This window comes from Grus americana, chromosome 22 (genome assembly GCF_028858705.1).
Source record: "Grus americana isolate bGruAme1 chromosome 22, bGruAme1.mat, whole genome shotgun sequence".
In the NCBI taxonomy this organism is placed as follows: Eukaryota; Metazoa; Chordata; class Aves; order Gruiformes; family Gruidae; genus Grus; species Grus americana.
This window is the reverse complement of record NC_072873.1, coordinates 8,595,956-8,615,835: the sequence shown is the minus strand read 5'-3', so window position 1 is coordinate 8,615,835 and position 19,880 is coordinate 8,595,956. Positions and strand designations below refer to the sequence as shown.

The 19,880-nt window shown below is 42.8% G+C and overlaps 1 protein-coding gene across 4 annotated transcripts in view; it reads right to left on the bottom strand.

Moving 5' to 3' along the window:
* Positions 1 to 19,880, bottom strand: part of MYO1D (myosin ID) — a 160,756-nt gene that overhangs the window by 114,315 nt on the left and 26,561 nt on the right. For 3 of the 4 annotated variants that reach the window (XM_054801632.1, XM_054801629.1, XM_054801631.1), the window contains exons 2-9: positions 15,761 to 15,975; positions 7,329 to 7,537; positions 6,397 to 6,490; positions 5,548 to 5,713; positions 3,942 to 3,995; positions 2,896 to 2,991; positions 1,921 to 2,037; positions 475 to 678 (exon numbers count right to left, since the gene is read on the bottom strand). In XM_054801632.1, coding sequence (XP_054657607.1) covers positions 475 to 678; positions 1,921 to 2,037; positions 2,896 to 2,991; positions 3,942 to 3,995; positions 5,548 to 5,713; positions 6,397 to 6,490; positions 7,329 to 7,537; positions 15,761 to 15,861 — 1,041 coding nt within the window. In that variant the 5' untranslated portion in view covers positions 15,862 to 15,975. The remainder of the gene's footprint in view (positions 1 to 474; positions 679 to 1,920; positions 2,038 to 2,895; positions 2,992 to 3,941; positions 3,996 to 5,547; positions 5,714 to 6,396; positions 6,491 to 7,328; positions 7,538 to 15,760; positions 15,976 to 19,880) is intronic. The other variant, XM_054801630.1, reaches the window with a different exon arrangement.

The following is a 19,880-nucleotide window of genomic DNA, read 5'->3' as shown; positions in this document are numbered from 1 at the left end:
TTCTACTCTCTACCCTTTGAATTTAACCGCTAATGAAATAAACCCCCTGTATTTCCAAAGATATTCCACCCTGTACAGTGTATTCCTTTTGCAGACGCCAGCAAGCCAGGCTTGCAGCTCCCTCCCCTCTTTCACGCGCCGCAAGCACTGCTGGTTGTGGTGCATGCTGTGGCATAGCCAGGGCAGGTAGGGATGCTCTGCTCTGCGCACATTCAGAAATAAAGCCACATGAAGTACAGACTTCCCATCTCTCAGCAAGCACTATACTTATTGATCCACCCAGGAACCCTACTGGGACCTGAGTACTGAAAAATGTGCAATTACAAAGGTAATTCAATATTGAATGCCTTCCTCAGGCAGCACCATTCTTTGCTGCACTAAGTACAACTCAACCAAAAGGCAAAAGCCTAAGAAATGCATCTGAGTTACTGTCACATACCAAATCAGATGCGGAGAAAGGAAATTTAAACTCACTTTTGCAAAGGCATCTCTGCCATAGGTGGCTTCTTGTTCAGTATGTTGTTTGTCAATGACATCCCGACCCGTAGCTACAGTTCGAAACAAAAGAGCCTTCTCCACCATGTCAGATTTTGTTGACAGCAAGTCTGCGATGATCGACACAACCTTGCTGTTTTCTATTACCGGCGTATCACCATCCACGGAAAACTTCAAGTTCCCCTGCAATAAGTAGCAAGAAACTAGATTTCTCAATCTGTCTTTTATTAATATGAATCAGTTCATCCGTATTCCACCTGCTATTCAAGTCAGTAAATCTCCTAACACATTAGAAGGGTGGGCCTTGTGTATCCACCTACCCACAACGGCCCAACATCAGTGGAAGCAGCAAAGCCTGACTCAAAGCAAAGCAGCATTCAACTGAGCTTTTGGGGAAAAAAAATTACATCAAACACTTCCAGAGGTTTAATCAAACACTGTCTCAAGATTCAGAGTCTAGTGATGGGAAATTACATTAAGTATACAAATGCTGGATGTAGTGTTTTATCCTCACTGCAGTTCGTGACAGAAACGCCAAGCTGCAGTTTTTATTGTAATGCTCTTGCCCACAAAGGTAACGTGAATATTCTGGGGAAGCTGACAAGTCAGCACAGCTAACAGGACTGGACCAACAGCACACCACCACAACAGCTTTGGTACCGAACACGCGCAGTGCCAGGATTAAGCAGCAATACTACTGCATTACGTGCAGGAGCAGGCTCACACCCTGTCTGCACAGTCTGACTCTGCCTCCACTCCCTTCCCCAGCACTGGGGCACAACTGCTCCAAGAAGGAGAAAAAAATTGGGAAAAAACCTACCCTTTTCTTTGCTACCTTCCTCCTGCCCACCGGCGGTGCCTCTCTCCTCAAGGAAACACAAGAGCTGAGGTAGAAGGGCACTGCGCAGGGGAGGAGATTGTGGGTCCCCGCAGAATACGGGTGAAGGATGGATTTCCTTAGAATACAGAGAATTAAGAGGTCTCCTGGATCTGGCTGTGCTCGAGCCTCCACCACGCAGTGAAGTACCATCCCTCCAGCAAAATCACAGTGGTGATGGTGAGTGTGAGGGTAAAAGTGGACAGAAGGAGAGTGAGGTGAGAGGTCCCTACCCCCTCACTGCCAAACCCAAACAGTTCCTTCAATTCCTTTTCAGAACATTTAACAGCTCCCAGTACTTCGTGGTATGTCTGGTTTGGGATCTGGAACATGCAGGAATAAATGTGATCTTCCATCATTACTGCAGTGTCCTATTTCATCAAGGAATTTCACTCACCACTGGAAGCTGTAAAGTGTATACACTTTTCCAGCCAACAGATCTTCCAACTGCTTCTGCAGCAAGAAAATTAGAGCTGCTGGAAATACAAATATACTGCTTGACCCCTCCTGAAGAACAGCCCGCTCATACCTACAGGCAGAGAGCTTACCAAGTGAAGAATGGCTGCCACAATTTTGTAGACAGTCTGAATCTCCTCTTGCTTGAAGCCTATCACTTTCATGGCATCAGCTACTGCTTTGAACTCTGCACCATCATTGATGGAACACTGAGGGGAAAGAGACGTTTGAGACATGAGGGGCTTAATGGAAGTCAATTGTGAGACAGCAAAGATTTGGCAAGCCCATGGGAAATGGATATGTACTTTGCTATTTTTCAGATGCAAGAAATGAGATTTCTCAACTTATATAATGCCATACTGTACGCTTGTACGCCAAACTCCACGTTGGACACACACGTATACTAGCAGCAACAAGATACAGACCATCACAGCATGATTAAATTGTTCAGTACTTTCCCAGTGGAATTTATTGTGAAAGAGTAGAAGTGATTCATAAAAAAAAAAAACCCAGAACAACAGCTACGAGTAGTGCAGTCACAGACCCCCTGAGTAGAAGCTGCAGAGCACCAACAGTAAATTTCTGGTCACCATCTTTCTCACCCCCGCCCCTCCCAATCATCTGGATTTGTTTTCACTGCAGATTTCTAGAGAAACTGATAAATGCATCTGAGAAGGTCTGTGGGTTTGTTTGCCAAAGAGCATCTTGAGAAAGCAATTAGGAAATCAGGGAGCCTTTTGTCTGGACCCTGCTTCACAGGGACAACCCTAGGGACAACTCCAGACGTATTTAAAGCGTTCTGGATCTTGTTGTCCTAAAAACTTTATGGGTTCGTTCCCTTCTTTCCTGCTCAGAGATCCCCTTGAGGATAAGTCAGACATGAAGAATGAATGCTTCAGTAACTTAAATGCTCCTATTGTAAAAAAAATGAGTCCTTATGGCTTTTTGGTCCAGAAAGCAGCTTAAGTTACCCATTATGAAGCAGGAAAAGTCTGTCACTGGTAAGGGGTCAAATATCTATGCCTACATTTATTAACAAAGGTGATGTCTCTCTTACTACATATTACCTTTAGCTGCGCTCCAGGACAGATATAGTTGTATGCAGATGCATCCTTCTGAAGATGTAGAGAACGTAACATCTGGTCAGAACCCCCCTGGAGGAGCTGTACAAAGAGTATTTTAAGAAATAGTGAATGAAAAAAAAAAAGTTTCCTTTTACTGTTTCTTATTATTCTTATCTGCTTGACAAACAAACAGAAAAAAAATCATAAAACCAGTAAATTACTGCTACAGAAGAATCAGCTACAGGATCTGGAGTCACAAGCACAACATCTGCTAAATACATGGTCTGCATCCTTGTAGGACTCTGACCACCAGAAAGAGCTTGCCTGAACGACTGCCTTTTTAAGTGACGTGATGTTTAGAAAACAAGCCTGAACCTCTTCACAGAGCAGACACGTTTACATCTGTGACACGCCACAGATGCGTCTTGGCCAGCACATTTACCTTCTCTGCTACACACAGAGACTTTCCAATACGGAAATGACACGTTCATGAGAAAGGTGCTAACATGCCATCATGGAGTACTGACCAAGTGGGAAAAAAATAAATAAACCTACGTTTCCCTCACCGCAAAACTGAGAATTAAGGTTAGACTAATAGGCCGATCATTTCCCCCAAAGGATACACAAGGGAATTACCATACAACATGGAAGACATTAAAAAGAACCCAAAGAAAAAAAGAAAGTCAACTTGGTGTCATAAAATTACTTCCATATGGGCTAAAAGTCTCAAAAGAAAATAGAGGGATTAGACGTATTACAAATAAAACAGCGAGTCAAAGTCCAATATCTACCATATATGTTTAGTTAGCCTCCCTTTAAGTTTACAAATGTGTTAACGTGGGACTGGAGGATAGAAAAAAATAAACCTTCCCATGTTCCTTCCCCAGACCAGGCCTCTTCAAAGAGCTAAAGAACCTAAGATCACCCAAGACGCCAACAACAAGGGAACCCTTTGCAAAACACACGAGAGGGTGAAAACCTTAAATATTTTGCCTATCATGTCTGGGAAACTTGAGAAAAGTCATTTGTTTCAGCAAACGAATACAAACCTGGTAAAAAGAATGAAAGCTTCGTTCTCCCGGCTGTTGCACGATCACACGAGACTGTGGGGAAACCAAAGGCAAAAGGTAGGTATTTCTGGATGTGGAGGGCCTGCTTCCCCAGCACCTCCCCTTAGACACCAGTTTGCCACTGCTAGGACACCTCCAAACTAATCTTCTCTTACAAGAAGTCTGTTATGAACATTATTAGCTAGGCATGACCATGGAGTTTGAAGTCTATAATCAAAAAGACCAGCTTGCGCAACAGCTGCAATGTCCTACTTCCAATCCCATGTGGCGTCTGCAGAATTGCTTTCATGGAAAAGTCAAGCAAAACGTCATTTTAGTTTGAGAGTTATTTAATCGCTGGAAATGACAAACAGGACTCTCTGACTACAAACAAACGCTCCATGGGCCACAGTCAGGGCCTTTCGGTGACCAGGTCTACAACCAACAGCACCCAGCCAGCGTACAAGCGAACGCCCTGCTCTAACCCGAGGGCACTGTTTTAGGGAGCAAGCGATAGCTCCATCTTCAGAGCACTCATTCCAAACCAGTGTAAAACAGCACAAAAAAACCCAACCAAACAAAAAGCTAAACGCAGGAGAAATTCGGTCACCAAGCAACGTATCCTTATTTTATGCTACAAGTTTGAGCTATGGAGAGCAAGGAAGCACGTGTTCCTGCTGCGGTGCAAAGTGACTGTCTGTTAACGGCTTGTGCTCAGACCTGAACCTCAGCTGCTTTCAAAATGGAAACAAATTTAACTTGGTAGGAGTCAAGAATACAAAATAAATAATCAGGATTTAAGTCACTGCAGCTGCAGCCCCGCTCCTTTTTTTGCATGAAAGTATCACATGTTGAATGTTTGGGTTTGTTGTTTTGTTTTGGTTTTTTTAAATAAAGTGTTTATTCTGAAAATAGACTTCAGGGAAATAATGGGAAAAGCAAAAAACACAAACAAAAAAGCATGTTAGCAGATGTGGTCAAACACATAAATTAAAGCCAGACGTGTGTGTCACATATAACAAGAACTGTTAATAGATCAAGCCTGGTTTCTCTACAGTTTTACATATTCCAATGTTTTCTGCCACCACTTAATGACATGAAAAAAAATAATTATGCTTAGGATCACTTGGAATATATAAAACCAAAGCTACTAAAAGATCACACGAGGTTGTGGCATTATTCCAGAACAACACTTCTGAAGCGTACCGTGCTACTTACAGACCTAGATATCTTCGCCTTTTATTCACCAAGGAGATCTCAATGCGGGAACTTATAAAGAAGGAGTTTTGCAGATGTTAAATTACTCTCAGCTTTTATTCGGGATACAAAGTACATGCACATTAAGCTTTTGAGTAACACTAGTCCCTTACGTGGCGAGCTCTGAAAGCAGGGTTAAAGAAACAGGGCAGTGCCAGTGCTTCAGCAGCATTTCAGTTACTTAGACTGCCTCTGGAAGAAAAATTAAGCCCTAGATTTAATGAGATTCTATGCCTCATACGTCACCTGCTGACATAACACGTATGACAGGAAAACTTTCTAATGGCAAAGCACATCTTACAAAAGTAACTACACCAAAGCCTCTAGCTCTGAAAGTGAGGGGGCTTACCTTTTCTAGTAAGTAATTATTGATATGCCCACCTATCGGGTCTCCTTTAAAATCAAAGTTGATATCCATGTATTTTCCAAACCTGCTGGAATTGTCATTACGGTTTGTTTTGGCATTGCCAAAGGCCTCTAACACACAGTTGGATTTCAGCAGTATGTTCTTCACTCTATAATAGCGATACACAGAAAAGGGAACAGGTTAAGTCATGACTTGTATACTCAAACAATGAATATTTTTTTTTCCGCAGGCATTTCTAGAGAAGAATTTAGTAACAGCAGAGTTGCCCTTTGATGACAGATTTGGGCAGATGTGTGAGACATCAGCAATCCCACAGGAAATCAGCTGGGAGCTTTCGGTAACGTTCACAGGAGCCAAGCAAATGGGAACAAAAGCCCAGATCTCCCCACTGAAAAGAGCATAAAAAATTCCATTCCTTTACATAGGTAAGTTTTGAAAGCAATTTCTTGAACTCTTTTGCAAATATTTTCAAAATTTTTGTTGGAGTAGGTACTAAGTCTGTCACATTCTTTGCTCAAAAACTTTTACTCTGAGGCTGACAGGTACATTTTGCAATCCAGGAGCATGCAAGCCTGAAATGTCATGGACTATGTTCCTCACACTCTACATGCTATTCTAACATACACATATTTCAGGTGATTTGCCACAGGAAACATGATTTCTAGGTACTGGTTCTATTTTGAAAGTTCAAGCTTTCAATATAAACTTTTCTACATATTTTAGCAATCAATATTGCAAATTTCCCAGAGAAAAAATAGTATCTGAAGAAGTTAGGTAAATGAAGATTCAGAAACAAAGCAATTTCACTTTATTTTTCTGCAATGCCCTTACCTTTCCACCTCTGCTCGCTGACCGGGGTTGGTAATGGCTGCGATGTACTGCATAATATATTTACTGGCCTCTGTCTTCCCAGCCCCACTTTCACCTGCGGGCATAAATACAAAGGTGACACTCAGATCAAAAAAAGCAAAACAAATCACTGAACAACTCTACCCAGAGAACGTTTGGATTTTTTTGTTATTGGGTTTTTTTTTTTTAAAGCAATCTTATTTCTGTGCACTTTGAACATTTTTTTAAATATAGCCATAACCCTGCCTGGTTGTTGCTGCTATGCTTACTTAGAAGCAGTTATGATGTAAGATTTCACAGGTCGGTAAAAGGCCTGGCACACAGAGGATCAAAAGGAATATTGTTAGAGGAGAAAGACTGGCATGCAGAGGCTTGGCTAGCAGCAGTGCCGGGAACTGCAATACAAGAGGCTACTGTTCCGCACACCATCCCGGGGCTCTCGCTTTTCAGAGCTGCTAAAGCACGGGAACAGCAAGGAAACGAAGTGCCAGGATCCAGACAGCAACCGTTCATGGTACCAGCCCTGCTCCCACTGTTAGAGCCACGACAAGGAATCTGTCCGGCCATCAAAACAGAGAACAAAACATCTGAGGGACAAAAATCAGCAGTTCTCTAAAGAGGGCCAGGAACCCTCTTCTCACTGATCCGTGTTCACACAGGCAGGGCAAGCAGAGGACTCACAAGTTATCACTTTGCATGCAGAGATTAAGCTAATGACTGACACCAGCTCTTGAATTAGATAAGAAATAATTGTTAAGGTCTCCACACACAGATTCAAATGCAAATAAGCAGTTTTAAGATTAATGAAGTTTTCTTTTATAAAATGCTGTCATTAGCCAGATCGTTATTCTTCTGCTGCCTAGAATTTCACAAAGATCAAGTGTTCATCACCATGAAAAGCTCTTTCAGCTTACCTGATATTACAATACAGGTGTCTTTTGATCGCCTCTTCATCGCTTTGTAAGCGGCATCAGCAATTGCGAAGAGGTGAGGAGGCCTCTCGTACAATTCCCTTCCTTTGTACTGCTCAATCATGTCACGCCCATAGATGTTCAAGTTTTTGTAAGGATTCATGGAGACGACCACCTCCCCAATAAATGTATAAATCCGTCCTTTTTCAAACCTACCCGGGATGAGACAAAAGGGAGAAAGGGAATGAGTCAAACATAGAGCTTCAGAATGTGTCTTCCAAGCAAGTTACTCGTTTCATCAGGGGAACTCTTCAATCCGTCATCATACTGAAATCCCACAATAAAACACTGACATCGTCTGACCAGCGTGGCCCGGTTGGCACGTTAGCACGTTACGTAGAGACTTGATGTTACGAGGACTAAGGAATAGCGCTAGCTTTGAATCTTACCACCTACAAAGGAAATTTCTACTGCTATTTCACTTACGGGTGCATGACCGATCAGATCACTGAGGTACAAACACCGACTGTATTTCTGAGTACTGCAAACTTCTGCTTTGCCGATGCAATCAATCGGCTTTCTGCATATCCAGGTATTTCTGTTGCCATTAACATGCTGCCAGAAACAAATGTTTCTAAGAAAGTCGTTAGCAAGATTTAAGGTAATATAATTTACTGTTGCTACAATTGACAATAAGATGAGTTCGTGATGAGTCCATATAACCTGCTTCATAAAGGGGATTTAAAGGCAAATTCTTTTTTCTCATTCTACAGTTGTCCATAGGCCAGCTCAGGCCAGAGAAGCAGAAGTTTTGAAGCCCCTCACTGAGAGGTCTAATCACATTTGCAAGAAAGTAAACAAAGATACAAGCCAAGAAGCAAATTGCAGCCTTTCAGCTCTAGCAATTAGCTTCCACTCCATCCTTTTCGCTAGAAGGCACCTTGATATCATCACTGCTGCTAAACTAAAAGTGAAAGCTTTTTAAGAACGGGTGAAAACAACCCTAAACTACACCTTTCCTCAACCCTACCTGGTCCTTACTATTCTTTCTGCAAATAAGACAGAAAACAACTTGAAGCTTGTTTAAAAAAAAAAAAAAAAAAGGTGTTTAAGTTAAAAGATGTTGCCAAAGAAACTCACATTTTATCAAGAGTTATCTAACAGAAGAGCAGAGAAAGAATTTCAGATTAACTGAAGAATTCATACAGCATTTGCTTCTCAGGAGGAGAAAGGACGACCGCAGATTTAGAGATCAACATGCAAACTATGGCATTTCCACCATTAAATACCTGTCTGCTCCCTGTATCTAAATCTTACAACATTAGATGGCACCATAACACCTCTACAGAGTACAAGGGCTCTCCTAATCCTTGATGGGCTACAGCAGAAATTCTAGCATTACTTTATCGAATTTATTACCACCCCCGTGTGGTGACAGGCTTGACATTTTCTATTGTTCATTTGAGAATTTTCTGCAGCATCTTGGCAGTGTTAGTTTTTAGCAGGTGTAATAAAACTCAAGAAACATAATCTAGCAACCAGCATTTCACTGTCTAAAAGAGATTTTGCCTCTAATTCCAGCTTCCTCCAGAAATACTTCAATTTAAAAAAACCACAAGATTTGCAAAACATCTTTTCATTCCTGCATTCAGTTTTGACTGAAGGTAAGCATTTCCCAAAACATTAGTGAGCTTAAAATGCAAAGATATTTTATATTTTAGAGACATACGCTCTTTGAAAGCTACCAAGAACATTTCAGAAAAGATAAGGCCATTATAATTAGCAATACCAACTGCAGCTCAGCAGCTAACTATTGCAACAAAAATGATGGGTAATGCATAGGCAACAACACCGAGCAACTGGCACGCACACCTGGTATGAAATCCAGAATCACAGCCTAATTCTTAAGACAGTCTTAGGTACACAGGAACCCTCACACGCTCATTCCCTGCCATTTGCCATCCCTAATTTTAATTCTTTGAAGCACAGAGCAGCTGGGGATTGTGGTATTTGGAAGACACTAAACATGCAAGACACTCGTGGGTGCAAAGAGATTGTATATCACCAGGCTGCTCGTCTTCTGCCCTCTCGGGATCACACAAGGGACTCTACATATCCATAGAAGAGCTTAAGAAAACCCAAACGCACACAACAGTGTTTCTGTTAAGGAGATCAAATCACACTGGGACATGCATATGCAATGGGAACCATCACAAGGACATCAAAATCTGCAGAATCCAGCCCATTTTTTTGGAGCTGAGCCATCCAAAAGTTGCCTGATGGAGAACGTATAGACTGCTCTCCAAAAGTCACTGCACAGAAGGAGCTATTAATGATAAAAATAAAGATACAGCAGTTTCTGGAGGAGGTTTTAAGCCCCATCGTACTGCCAGACACATGGCCACAGGATTCATGGTCAGCACAGAGAGGTTAAGGGGGGTTCCTTTCGCAGAAAGAAAGAAAGAAAGAAAGAAAGAAAGAAAGAAAGAAAGAAGACATCCCTACTGAAGTGTCATGCTAAGTCACCATCACAGTACCCAATACTTTGACCTCTTCCTTAAGTAATGAATTATGTAAACTTTCGGTAGCAGAGCACAGTTTAAGTTTCCTCCCTTGACAGTCCGGTGTCCCCAACCACCTCGGAAGCAGAACCTACAGATTTGGCTCCACCAGCCTGCCCCACCGCTGGCCGTCAGCGTCACCGCTGCGAGGAGCCCCTCGCCCAGGGCACAGCTCAGCTGCGGAGGTGTTCCGCTGTGACACCGACACGTGCAAAGGTTCGACATACTGCCTGCTTCCTTCCCCGACAGCTCCGGGCTTCGACGACAGATCTCACATTTGGCCTCCAAGTCAAGTTTTAAAAGGTTGCACTAGTCCGTGGTGAGTCATGTCTTCAATCTCTGTGGGCAAAAGGATCCATCCCTGGGCTTCACAAATAGGCATCTCTCAAGCTTGGCTCTAAGGATACGGAGTTTATGAACAACTGACATCCCTGTTTACCTCTCTCTCCAATTTTTTTTAATTTTTAGCACCTAAGTTAAAATTCCAGAGCTGTGCTTAGATGTTCCTAAAAGGAGCCATCGCTCCTCGCCCCTCCTTGCTGATAAAGCCTCTTTTCATCAGACGGTGCAGCTCAGCACAGCAGCAGGCCAAGAACAGCAGCGGCTGTTTTCCTAGCTGCATTGCTTCGGTGTGAGATTCTTGGTTTTCCTTGCCCGAAAAGAACTCATGAAAACTTAAGAAAACAACTAACGACAGCAGTCCAAACTGGGAGGTACAAGCTGTGTTAAATTAGCTATTTTTCTGCAAGGCGAGGTCACAAAACCAGACGATGAAGCTACCCAGCACTTTTCGGAAAGGCTCATCGATCCGAGTGTTGCACTCCATCAAGGGAAAGCTCATCGGAAAGGATGGCATAATTATTTGAGTACCGAGCGTATAACATCTACAAGTGGATTTTTGTTATTAAAAGCCATTTACAGCACACTTGATAAAAGGAAGCCCTGTACCTACTCCTGGGGGTTGACACCCCCACGGTCAGACCTCAGTTTGTACATATCATTAAATTCACAGCTTCTTGTGCTGCAACTTGGAGGAGAAAAGATTTCCCTGTAATGATGCTATTCAAATAATTTCTGTATCACTGTCTTCTGAATTTTCCACTTATCACTGTGGCATCTGAAATCTAGCTCAGCAGCCAAAAAGAAAGTCACAGTATTTAATCCTTGTGTGTGTGTTATTGTGATGAAGAACATCAGCTCTTTCATGAGAAGTTTTTATTACCTTGTTAAAACATGGATTGATAATGAGAAAATAGAAACCAGTTAGGTCACAGAATATAAATCATTGAAAGGGATAGAAATTACTGTCTAGGAAAGAAGACGGCCAAAGAAAGAAAAAGGCTGTTACTCTGTTCTGTAGTTTTTACTTCTAGGGAGTTGAAAAAGAATATATATCCTTAAGTCCAGATATCCTATATTCACATCCACTTGCCACTGGAAAATACACTGCAGAAATCAGAAAGCTGAAGCAGAAATCTTTACCACCAGAGAGCACTCACATTTAGGATTTCTCCCACCTGACAAACACTCCAGTCAAAAATAAAACTGTTCTTACCGAGGAAATGATGCAACTTCAAATGCACTCAGTACAAATAAAGAAAAGAGTTAGTTGGCAAGACTTGGAACCCATACTCCAAAACAACATCTGCAGAACGCAGACCGTTAAACAAAGGCACCCTACCATGCGATCGCCACTCCAAATGCTGCAATTCAAATTATAAAGGGAATTTCTAATTAATCATTTACATGGCAACTCCTCTGTACCGAAAGATAAACAGAAACTTGCCGGGATCACAGACAGCAGGCAGCACTCTGTGGGCTTATTGCTATTTCTAGAATTCAGTATAGTTTCTGAGATAACCTATGCCAGCTACCAGAGAGCATTAGCAGTGAGATCACAGGCTGGGCTTCGCTGGGGTGTGAAACGGCTCCTCAGAAACACATTTTGCCAGGCTTTCCCTCCATCTGTCTAATAGCTGAGGAGCAGAGCAACTGCTGGAAAAATCATGTCAAGTCATCAGTCGTCTCATTTGCTGTTACTTTAAGAGAGCTGAAGTGTAGCTATTGGCATTATGGATCGTTTTCTCCTGGGAGAAGACCTTCTCCATCTGGAACTGCTCCTTTCTCACCATTGACCACAGGCTGACACCATATTCTGCTTTACACACACGCAGACACACTAAAGCTTTCCCACCTTAGCAGGTGCTCGGTAAAGCTCCTTGGTCTCACCCCGTCCTGCTCCCTGATGCTACCACGGATGCTCCAGAAACAGAACGTCTTCATGACAAGAAGTCACAACACAGCCATCAACTGAAGACCAACTTTCAGTTTAACCGTACAGCAGTGGCTTAAAGTAAAGGAAACGTTAACCAAAGAAAGCAAAAGCAAATGATTCAGGACAGATACAGGAGTGTTACAGGTGCATCAGCCTGCACTAGACAGCCAACAGCTAACCTAGTACCACTGAAGGTTAAAAGAACAGAAGCTGATGGTTTCAAACTACTACCTATTTCCAACTTACTCAGTAACTCCAAAGCACAAACAAACTGAAATATTTACTACAAGTATACTGCTTTTTCTTCCCTCTTCCTTCGCGCACGGGAAGAACCATCACCTCGCAGTTGCACACCTCTGGCACACAGGAGAGGGACAATTCCTTTTCCTGTTGCAAACACCCTGTGTAATTCGGGTTACTCCCCCAAAGAGGGTCACAGGTCTTAGATATTTTTTTTACCACCAAATATATACATTAAAAATGCATTACTGCAGGCTTTGACTTCGTTCTCATTGCAAACACGCAGGAAGATATTTAATTAAAACTCACGTTCGCTAAGAGATGTACATGCATATTCAAGGATGGGCCTTTAGGATGTGTTCACTAAGGAAGGGAATGTAAGTAGACTTCTGGCAGGGGAATCGTATTTACCTGTTTTTAAATGCGAGAATGTATAGCCAGCTGCACCGACACAAAGGAACAACTATTCTTCCCATGCTTTGGGAAGTAAGATGACTTTGTTTAAGCACATTTCACCCTGTGATTGTCAGACGATTGTGCCTTTTATATGGGATACCAGCTCTCTCTACTGAGAATTTGGTGCTACTTAAAGACTTTATTTTAGGTAAATCTCAAAATAAACTCAGCTGTCAAGCAAGAAAGGATGCCTTTCAAGTCTTTCGGTAAATTGCTCATAAACTGCATTACAGCAAATCGTCCTCATCACAAGAGAGCTCAGATAAACAGGATTTGCGTTGGCAGAACTATAGCTAAAATATTCTTGCTGCACTTGGAAAAACAGACCAGAAAACTGTCCAGTCAGTATTACCTCCCCACGCTAGGAAAACAATCCAAGTCTGTCACGATTCTGAATATGCACGTCTACAACGATTTCATCCACCCTGAGGGTCAGAAAAACTGAAATTTAAGTTCATTTAAGGTGCAGGTGAAATTTTTGCTTGCAGTTGTCCTGCATGGATTCAGCTTTCAGATGTTGCCAGTTCAACAAAATAGGAAATGCCATTCAGCGCGTGTTCTGCACCACTCCTTTCCTGTATGGAGGGAGCAGCGAGGGCAGGGTGAGGAATACTTCATTCATCCGCAATTTTCACAGTCAGCTTTGGAAATAGGCTTAAAAGCGTCCTTTGTAATGATCTAATTTTTTTTTTTCTTCAAAGGAAAATAGTAAACTATGAGTGACTGGTGCCACATCTTCCTCAACAAACCAAGATTTAAGCAAAGTGACTAATTTGACAAGGCTGATTCGGCTCCGACACAGCTGACCCTTGAGTCATCTCTGCAGCTTTGCAAACCCACTAGGTAAGGTCGGGGAAAGGAAAATGGAAGATGAATGCTAAGCTAGCACTAATGAATGCTGAATAAAGGCTAAAACTGTGAAATGTAGCTAGCTACAAATGAGAATAATATTAAAGTCCCTCTCCTTAAACATGAAGTTAAAGTATTAACCTTGCACTCAAAAACCACCAAACCACTAAACATAGGAGTCACTGAGCTTTCATTTCTATTTGCGTCAGACTGAGCTGCCTCTCCTACAGCAGGGAAGCGCTGCATACTCTTTTTACATTTCTAGAACCATAGCAGAAGGCGCAACAGATAATGGAACAAAAGGAAGTCCTTTGAAAAGCATCCAGGGACAACATAATGCTTTGTGGGTTTATTCTAATCCACAGGTAAGAAAGTTGCTATGGAGCACAGGTAGAGGAAAGAAGCTTGCTCCTGATTTCTCTGCGTAGAGCAGTAAAACACACTCCCACTTTCCATGTCAAAAGTCTGGCTGGAACACTGCAAAATCCTAAAGCAGGAATCATATTAGTCTGAGCAGGAGGTTGCCCTAAATGACCTCCTGAGGCTGAATTATCCTATCATCCTATATCCAACCAGGAAAGAGTAGAACAGCCTTGAGATAGCAACAAAGGAGAGACTGCCATCTAACCATAATCTCTAACTTTTTAATCTGTCAAGAGCACATAATAAAAGGGCAGTAAAAAGAAAAAGAAAGCTCAAAAGTCAGGTAGGTTCTTCTATCTGCTCCCATCCAGTTGACTGTGAAGTCAACTGGAGCACATATGCAGAAAAGCCTAGAGCTTGTGTGGTGGGTTGACCCTGGCTGGGGGCCAGGTGCCCACCAGAGCCGCTCTCTCACTCCCCTCATTCACCAAACAGGGGAGAAAAGGTATAACAAAAAGCTTGTGGGTCGAGATAAGGACAGGGAGAGATCACTCACTAATTATCGTCACAAGCAAAACAGACTGAACTTACAGAGGAAATTCATCTGATTTCTTACTAAGCAAAAACAGAGTAGAGGAATGAGACATAAAATCAAATCTTAAAACACCTCCCCCACCCCTCCCATCTTCCCGGGCTCAACTTCATTCCTGGCTTCAACCTCCGCTCCCCCTCAGCAGCACAGGGGGACGGGGAATGGGGGTTACAGTCAGTTCATCACACGTTGTTTCTGCCGCTTCTTCATCCTCAGGGGGAGGACTCCTCTTAATCATTCCCCTGCTCCAGCATGGATTCCCTGTCATGGGCTACAGTCCTTCACGACCTGCTCCAGCGTGGTCTCTCCCATGGGTTGCAGACCTTCAGGAGCAAACTGTTCCAGCATGGGATACCCCACGGGGTCACAAGTCCTGCCAGCAAACCTGCTCCAGTGTGGGCTCCCCTCTTCACGGGTCCACCGGTCCGGCCAGGAACTTGCTCCAGCATGGGCTTCCCACGGGCCACAGCCTCCTTCAGGTGCCTCCACCTGCTCCGGCGTGGGGTCCTCCACGGGCTGCAGGTGGAATCTCTACACCCCCTCATCCTTCCTCCATGGGCTGCAGGGGGACAACCTGCTTCACCATGGCCTTCACCACGGGCTGCAGGGGGATCTCTGCTCCGGCGCCTGGAGCACCTCCTCCCCCTCCTTCTGCACTGACCTTGGTGTCTGCAGAGTTTCTTACATCTTCTCACTCCTCTCTCCGGCTGCAAAAAGCTCCCTCTAACTTGTTTTTTTCCCTTCTTAAATACGTTATCACAGAGGCGTTGATTGGCTTGGCCTTGGCCAGCGGTGGGTCCGTCTTGGAGCCGGCTGGCATTGGCTCTGTCAGACACAGGGGGAGCTTCTAGCAGCTTCTCACAGAAGCCACCCCTGTAGCCCCCCTGCTACCAAAACCTTGCCATGCAAACCCAACACAGCTTGTCATGTAAGAGAACTAACGTAAATGCTTAAGACTCATAAAACTACCGAGGAGGAGGAAAAGGTGGAAGCAATCACTCTATAAATACACCGGTAGATGAATATCATCTTGCCAGAAGAACTAATTAAACAAAAAACTCCACAGGCCCACACAAAAGAAAAACGGGAATAGACTTACCCTGGCCAACACAGGCTTGACAGGGACAGCTCGCCATCAGGGGAGCAGTCCTGGAAGGGCGTTTCAACAGAAGCTGCAAGGACAGGTGAGCCTCGCTGCATATCGCTGAACTTATTTTACGGACGTGTTTAGAAGATTTGGCTTCCAGCACTGACCAGCAACTGACTTCATGATCCATTATGTTCCTTCCACTCTGACATTACAGCATTCAGGTACTTTAAAAAAAAAAAAGACGCTTTACCTTCATTCACCTGCTCCTCTCTCCAAACCCTGTGTCCATACTAACTGTAACCTGCCACACCATGATTATTTCAGTTTTGGGAATTCAGCATTGTTCACTGGATTATACACCGCTGTGTTAAAGGGTACGCTACCTTCAAATATATCAGGGGACAAAATTGCAGCACAAAAGGCAAAAACCAGACCAATGACTGGTGGTTGGACAGATTTGCATCATGCAGATGATACCGTCTGATTTCATCTCTGTGGTTCAGTGGTGCACAAATTCTGCAATGGTAGGTTTGTCTGAATGGTGTCCAGGCAAGGACTAGCTTATACTTCTGAATAACCACCTTTCTTTCAAGGGATGCTATAAAGGAACCATAAAATCCTGCCTCCCAACAGAAAGATCAAGAAACATGCAAAAAACAAAGACCATGACTGATGGATACCCTGTTACTTCCTCCTAACTTGTCCAGTAACTTCAGGAAACAAACCCCATTCGCGTCGCTGCTGAGGACTGACATAGCAGTATCCTCGCATAAACAAACATAACCTGAAGCCACATCAGCAACCGTACTGCTGAGGATTTCAACCTTATTTTCTGAGCCATCTCTTTCTTATGCTACACTTAAATTTCTTACCACCTTCCCAATTTTCCGTATACACTGCACAATTAACAGAACTTTGTACTGATACCTAACTACACCTCTATTTATTTCACGAGCCTAGGTGGCAAGGTACAATCACAGAATTTTACAGGTTTTCTTTGTAGATGTCTAGAGACTCCTTTTGCAGTCAGCTGGCCATGAGATGCTGATGTTCAGATGCTTCGTTGTTCTGCTGTAAAGGAATATTCTGCATTTGTTAAGCTCATGCCCGGTGCTGATCTGTGAATGCTGCTGGAGTCTCCTGAATACAGCATTGTTTTGATACAGGGCCCACAAAACCCAAGAATCATCTTGCAGTATTGAGATACGGTACACCATCTGCAAGCGCTCCAAAAGGCTGGTTTAGTCCTTTGGTAACGTTAGATCTAAAATAAAATTAGATGGCTTATTTATACTAACACAGGCCATGCAAATCATGCAAAACCAATAATGCAAAATATGCAAATAATGCACAAATATGACTTATGGTTCTGCATAATTAGGGTTTCCTTTAGAGTTGTTACAGTGATCTGCACCATCTCACCTAAACACAAATACTGAGTATGCAGTCCTTAAACAGGACTGTTTGTTTTCTGGCTATGAAACCAAGCAGACTTCTTTAAGCATTTATGTGTTTTACAGCACATTGTGACTTAACACAGCTCTTGTGGTTTTGGCTCGTAAACTGTCCTGGCAGCACATTAGATTACCAACTGAGGGCTTCGGCAGACAAACTGCTGAGTCTCAAAGCAGCAGATGAAGATATTCCACCTACGGCTGCCCGTCCAGCTCCTCTGCCAAAGATTTCCTTCTGCCACGTCTGCTGAAGGGACAACGATGGACAGCCGTGATCTCGACCACCCCGAGCCCAGATTATCACTGACACCATTCCCTGCAGGACAGGTAGCAACAACTTCAGCCAGCTAACGTGAAGAAAGAGCCATAAGCAATGGAGGGGAAAACTAAGTTTGCAAATCACAAAGCAAATACGTTTCAACACGGTATGGCCATTAACTATTCAGGCTGAGAGAAAGGACTTTTCCTCGTGCTTCCCTAAAAGCACGGTTAGTCAGGAAAAGCTTCCCACTTTTTGGTCATAGATTTGGCTCAGATTTTTTGTGGGATTTTTTTTTCCTTGTATTTTCTCCTTTGTATTGGCAAAGCTTCATGTTACCTAATGGCAACCTGAACCAGAATTGCAGTGAAATCACCATCTCTTAGTCTCTGCCCCATTAGCAAGAATCAAGCAGCAGGTGCCCTGGAAGACAAACCCTCAAGCCCTATAAAAATGAGATTAAGTATGTGTATCAGTGCTGATGAGGCCTAGTGAACACACAAGGTTTGTTCTTCCAATTAAAGAGCACCTAATATTTTACAAAAAGTTTAGAAATAAAGGGTTTTTCTTGCTACAACCAAGTGTAGTGCTTTCAGTCAAAGTCACAAGCATGACTGACCCAGCAGCTTCAACACCAGAATCTTTTTCCCTCGCACTGCAAAGACACCTTCAAGAAGGGAAGAAGAGAAGGAGTGATATGGGGAACCCTGCAAACAACCTTGTGGCTATGGAAGCGCCAGGTAGCATAGGCAAGATAAGCAAATGAATTTGCACCACTGTCTTAAGTACTTCACTTTCCGCTCTTTGAATGGAAAAACATCTGAGCAGTAGGAGTGCTGTCATTTAGGCATTCATCATTCGTTGCAGAAGGAGTGAATTTCTAAATGCCAACTGTACTGCGTTGTTAAACAATGCTAATGCAAGGGGAACATTAGCAATATGGAAAAGGACTTAAATGGTCTGATTATTAAAACAGATTACTTGATTTACATGCTGCTTGTTTTATCATTTTAAATTATCACCAGAGAGATTGTGTGTATTTACTTCCTTTCAATTTTACATATTTTTTCTGTCAAGACAACTCCCACTCAGAAGCTGAAAGACTATTCAAATAATATTGTGAGACAGCACAAATACCACTCAGAATTAATACGCAGATAACCTGTAAAACATCTACAACTCCTCTTCCACAAGCCGAGATGACTTTGCCCATGCCGCCGCATTTTTCATTCTAGGCCAGTGCAATTCAGAGCCCTGTGAAGTTATTTCAAACAGGGTCTTTTCAGATGAAGTATCAGCCCAAGAATTCAGGCAGGCTCCTACTCCTGTAAAGTACGGTTTGTTAGGTAACCAGTATGAGTTAGTGACAATCACCGAAAGTCAGAGCAATGCTACACTGTTTATCAAAAAGTTTTAATAACAAAGTTTTCAGCCGCTAATTATTTACCGAAAACACAATTTTAGCCTAGAGTGGTGGTCAAGTGCATGCTCTCAGCTTCGGCAGACCTAATTACACACTCCAAAGCAGCAGCACAGAGCAGACCTGCCCCGCTGTTTATTTCCAGGATTACCACAGTCATTTCTGACACACATCACAAAGCAGCTGGCCCAGTTCAAAGCCGGGCAGTAGACGAAGCGACCTCCACGGGTCCCTGCCAAACAGCATTGCTCCGTGGCTATCACATACGTGTCACAGCTTCAAAGAACGCCTGAAAGTAATAGTTATTGCCAATAATAGCAGCACAGGTTTTCAAATTAATTTTGCTATTGGCCTTATTTAATTTTTTTTTTTCAGAAATCAGTTTAATTAACAGTTCAGAGCTATGACACATCCTCCTCCAAGTGCAGTTATGTTTCTCTCTTCTCCCGCGAGCAATCAGCTGCTAAGCCTTTGCAGAACAGCAACATACTGCAATGAAACACAAAGAAATACACTTTGAATCAAGGAGTCTGGCAGTCACAACTGTCAATCTCTTTAAACCTTTTAAAAATATATATTAAATCATCCATTAGATAGACAAATTCTTTTCTATATTATTTTCCTATGTTTGGGGTTTTTTTAAGTTAAGAGGTTTGTATTGTCCTTCCCACATTCATCCAATCGTCTCTTCTGCAGCAGGGATATCGATCCTTGTAAAGTTGGAATAACACAGATCATACAAAAATTACTAATAACTAGAAACTCAGAAACATTCACACATCAGCTCCCCAACACACTTAGTTATCATCTCCCAGCAGGCAATAACAAATGAGGGAAACAGATCCAGTGCCAGTTTCCCAAGGCCTTCTGAAAACAACGGAGCGTTTCAAGTTTCTCAAAATAATTTGCTTTCTTATTGGACAGCATTAGCAATCCATACATTGAGGTGTCTACTAGCAATCCATTGTGGAATACAACTGTCAACCACTGTATATC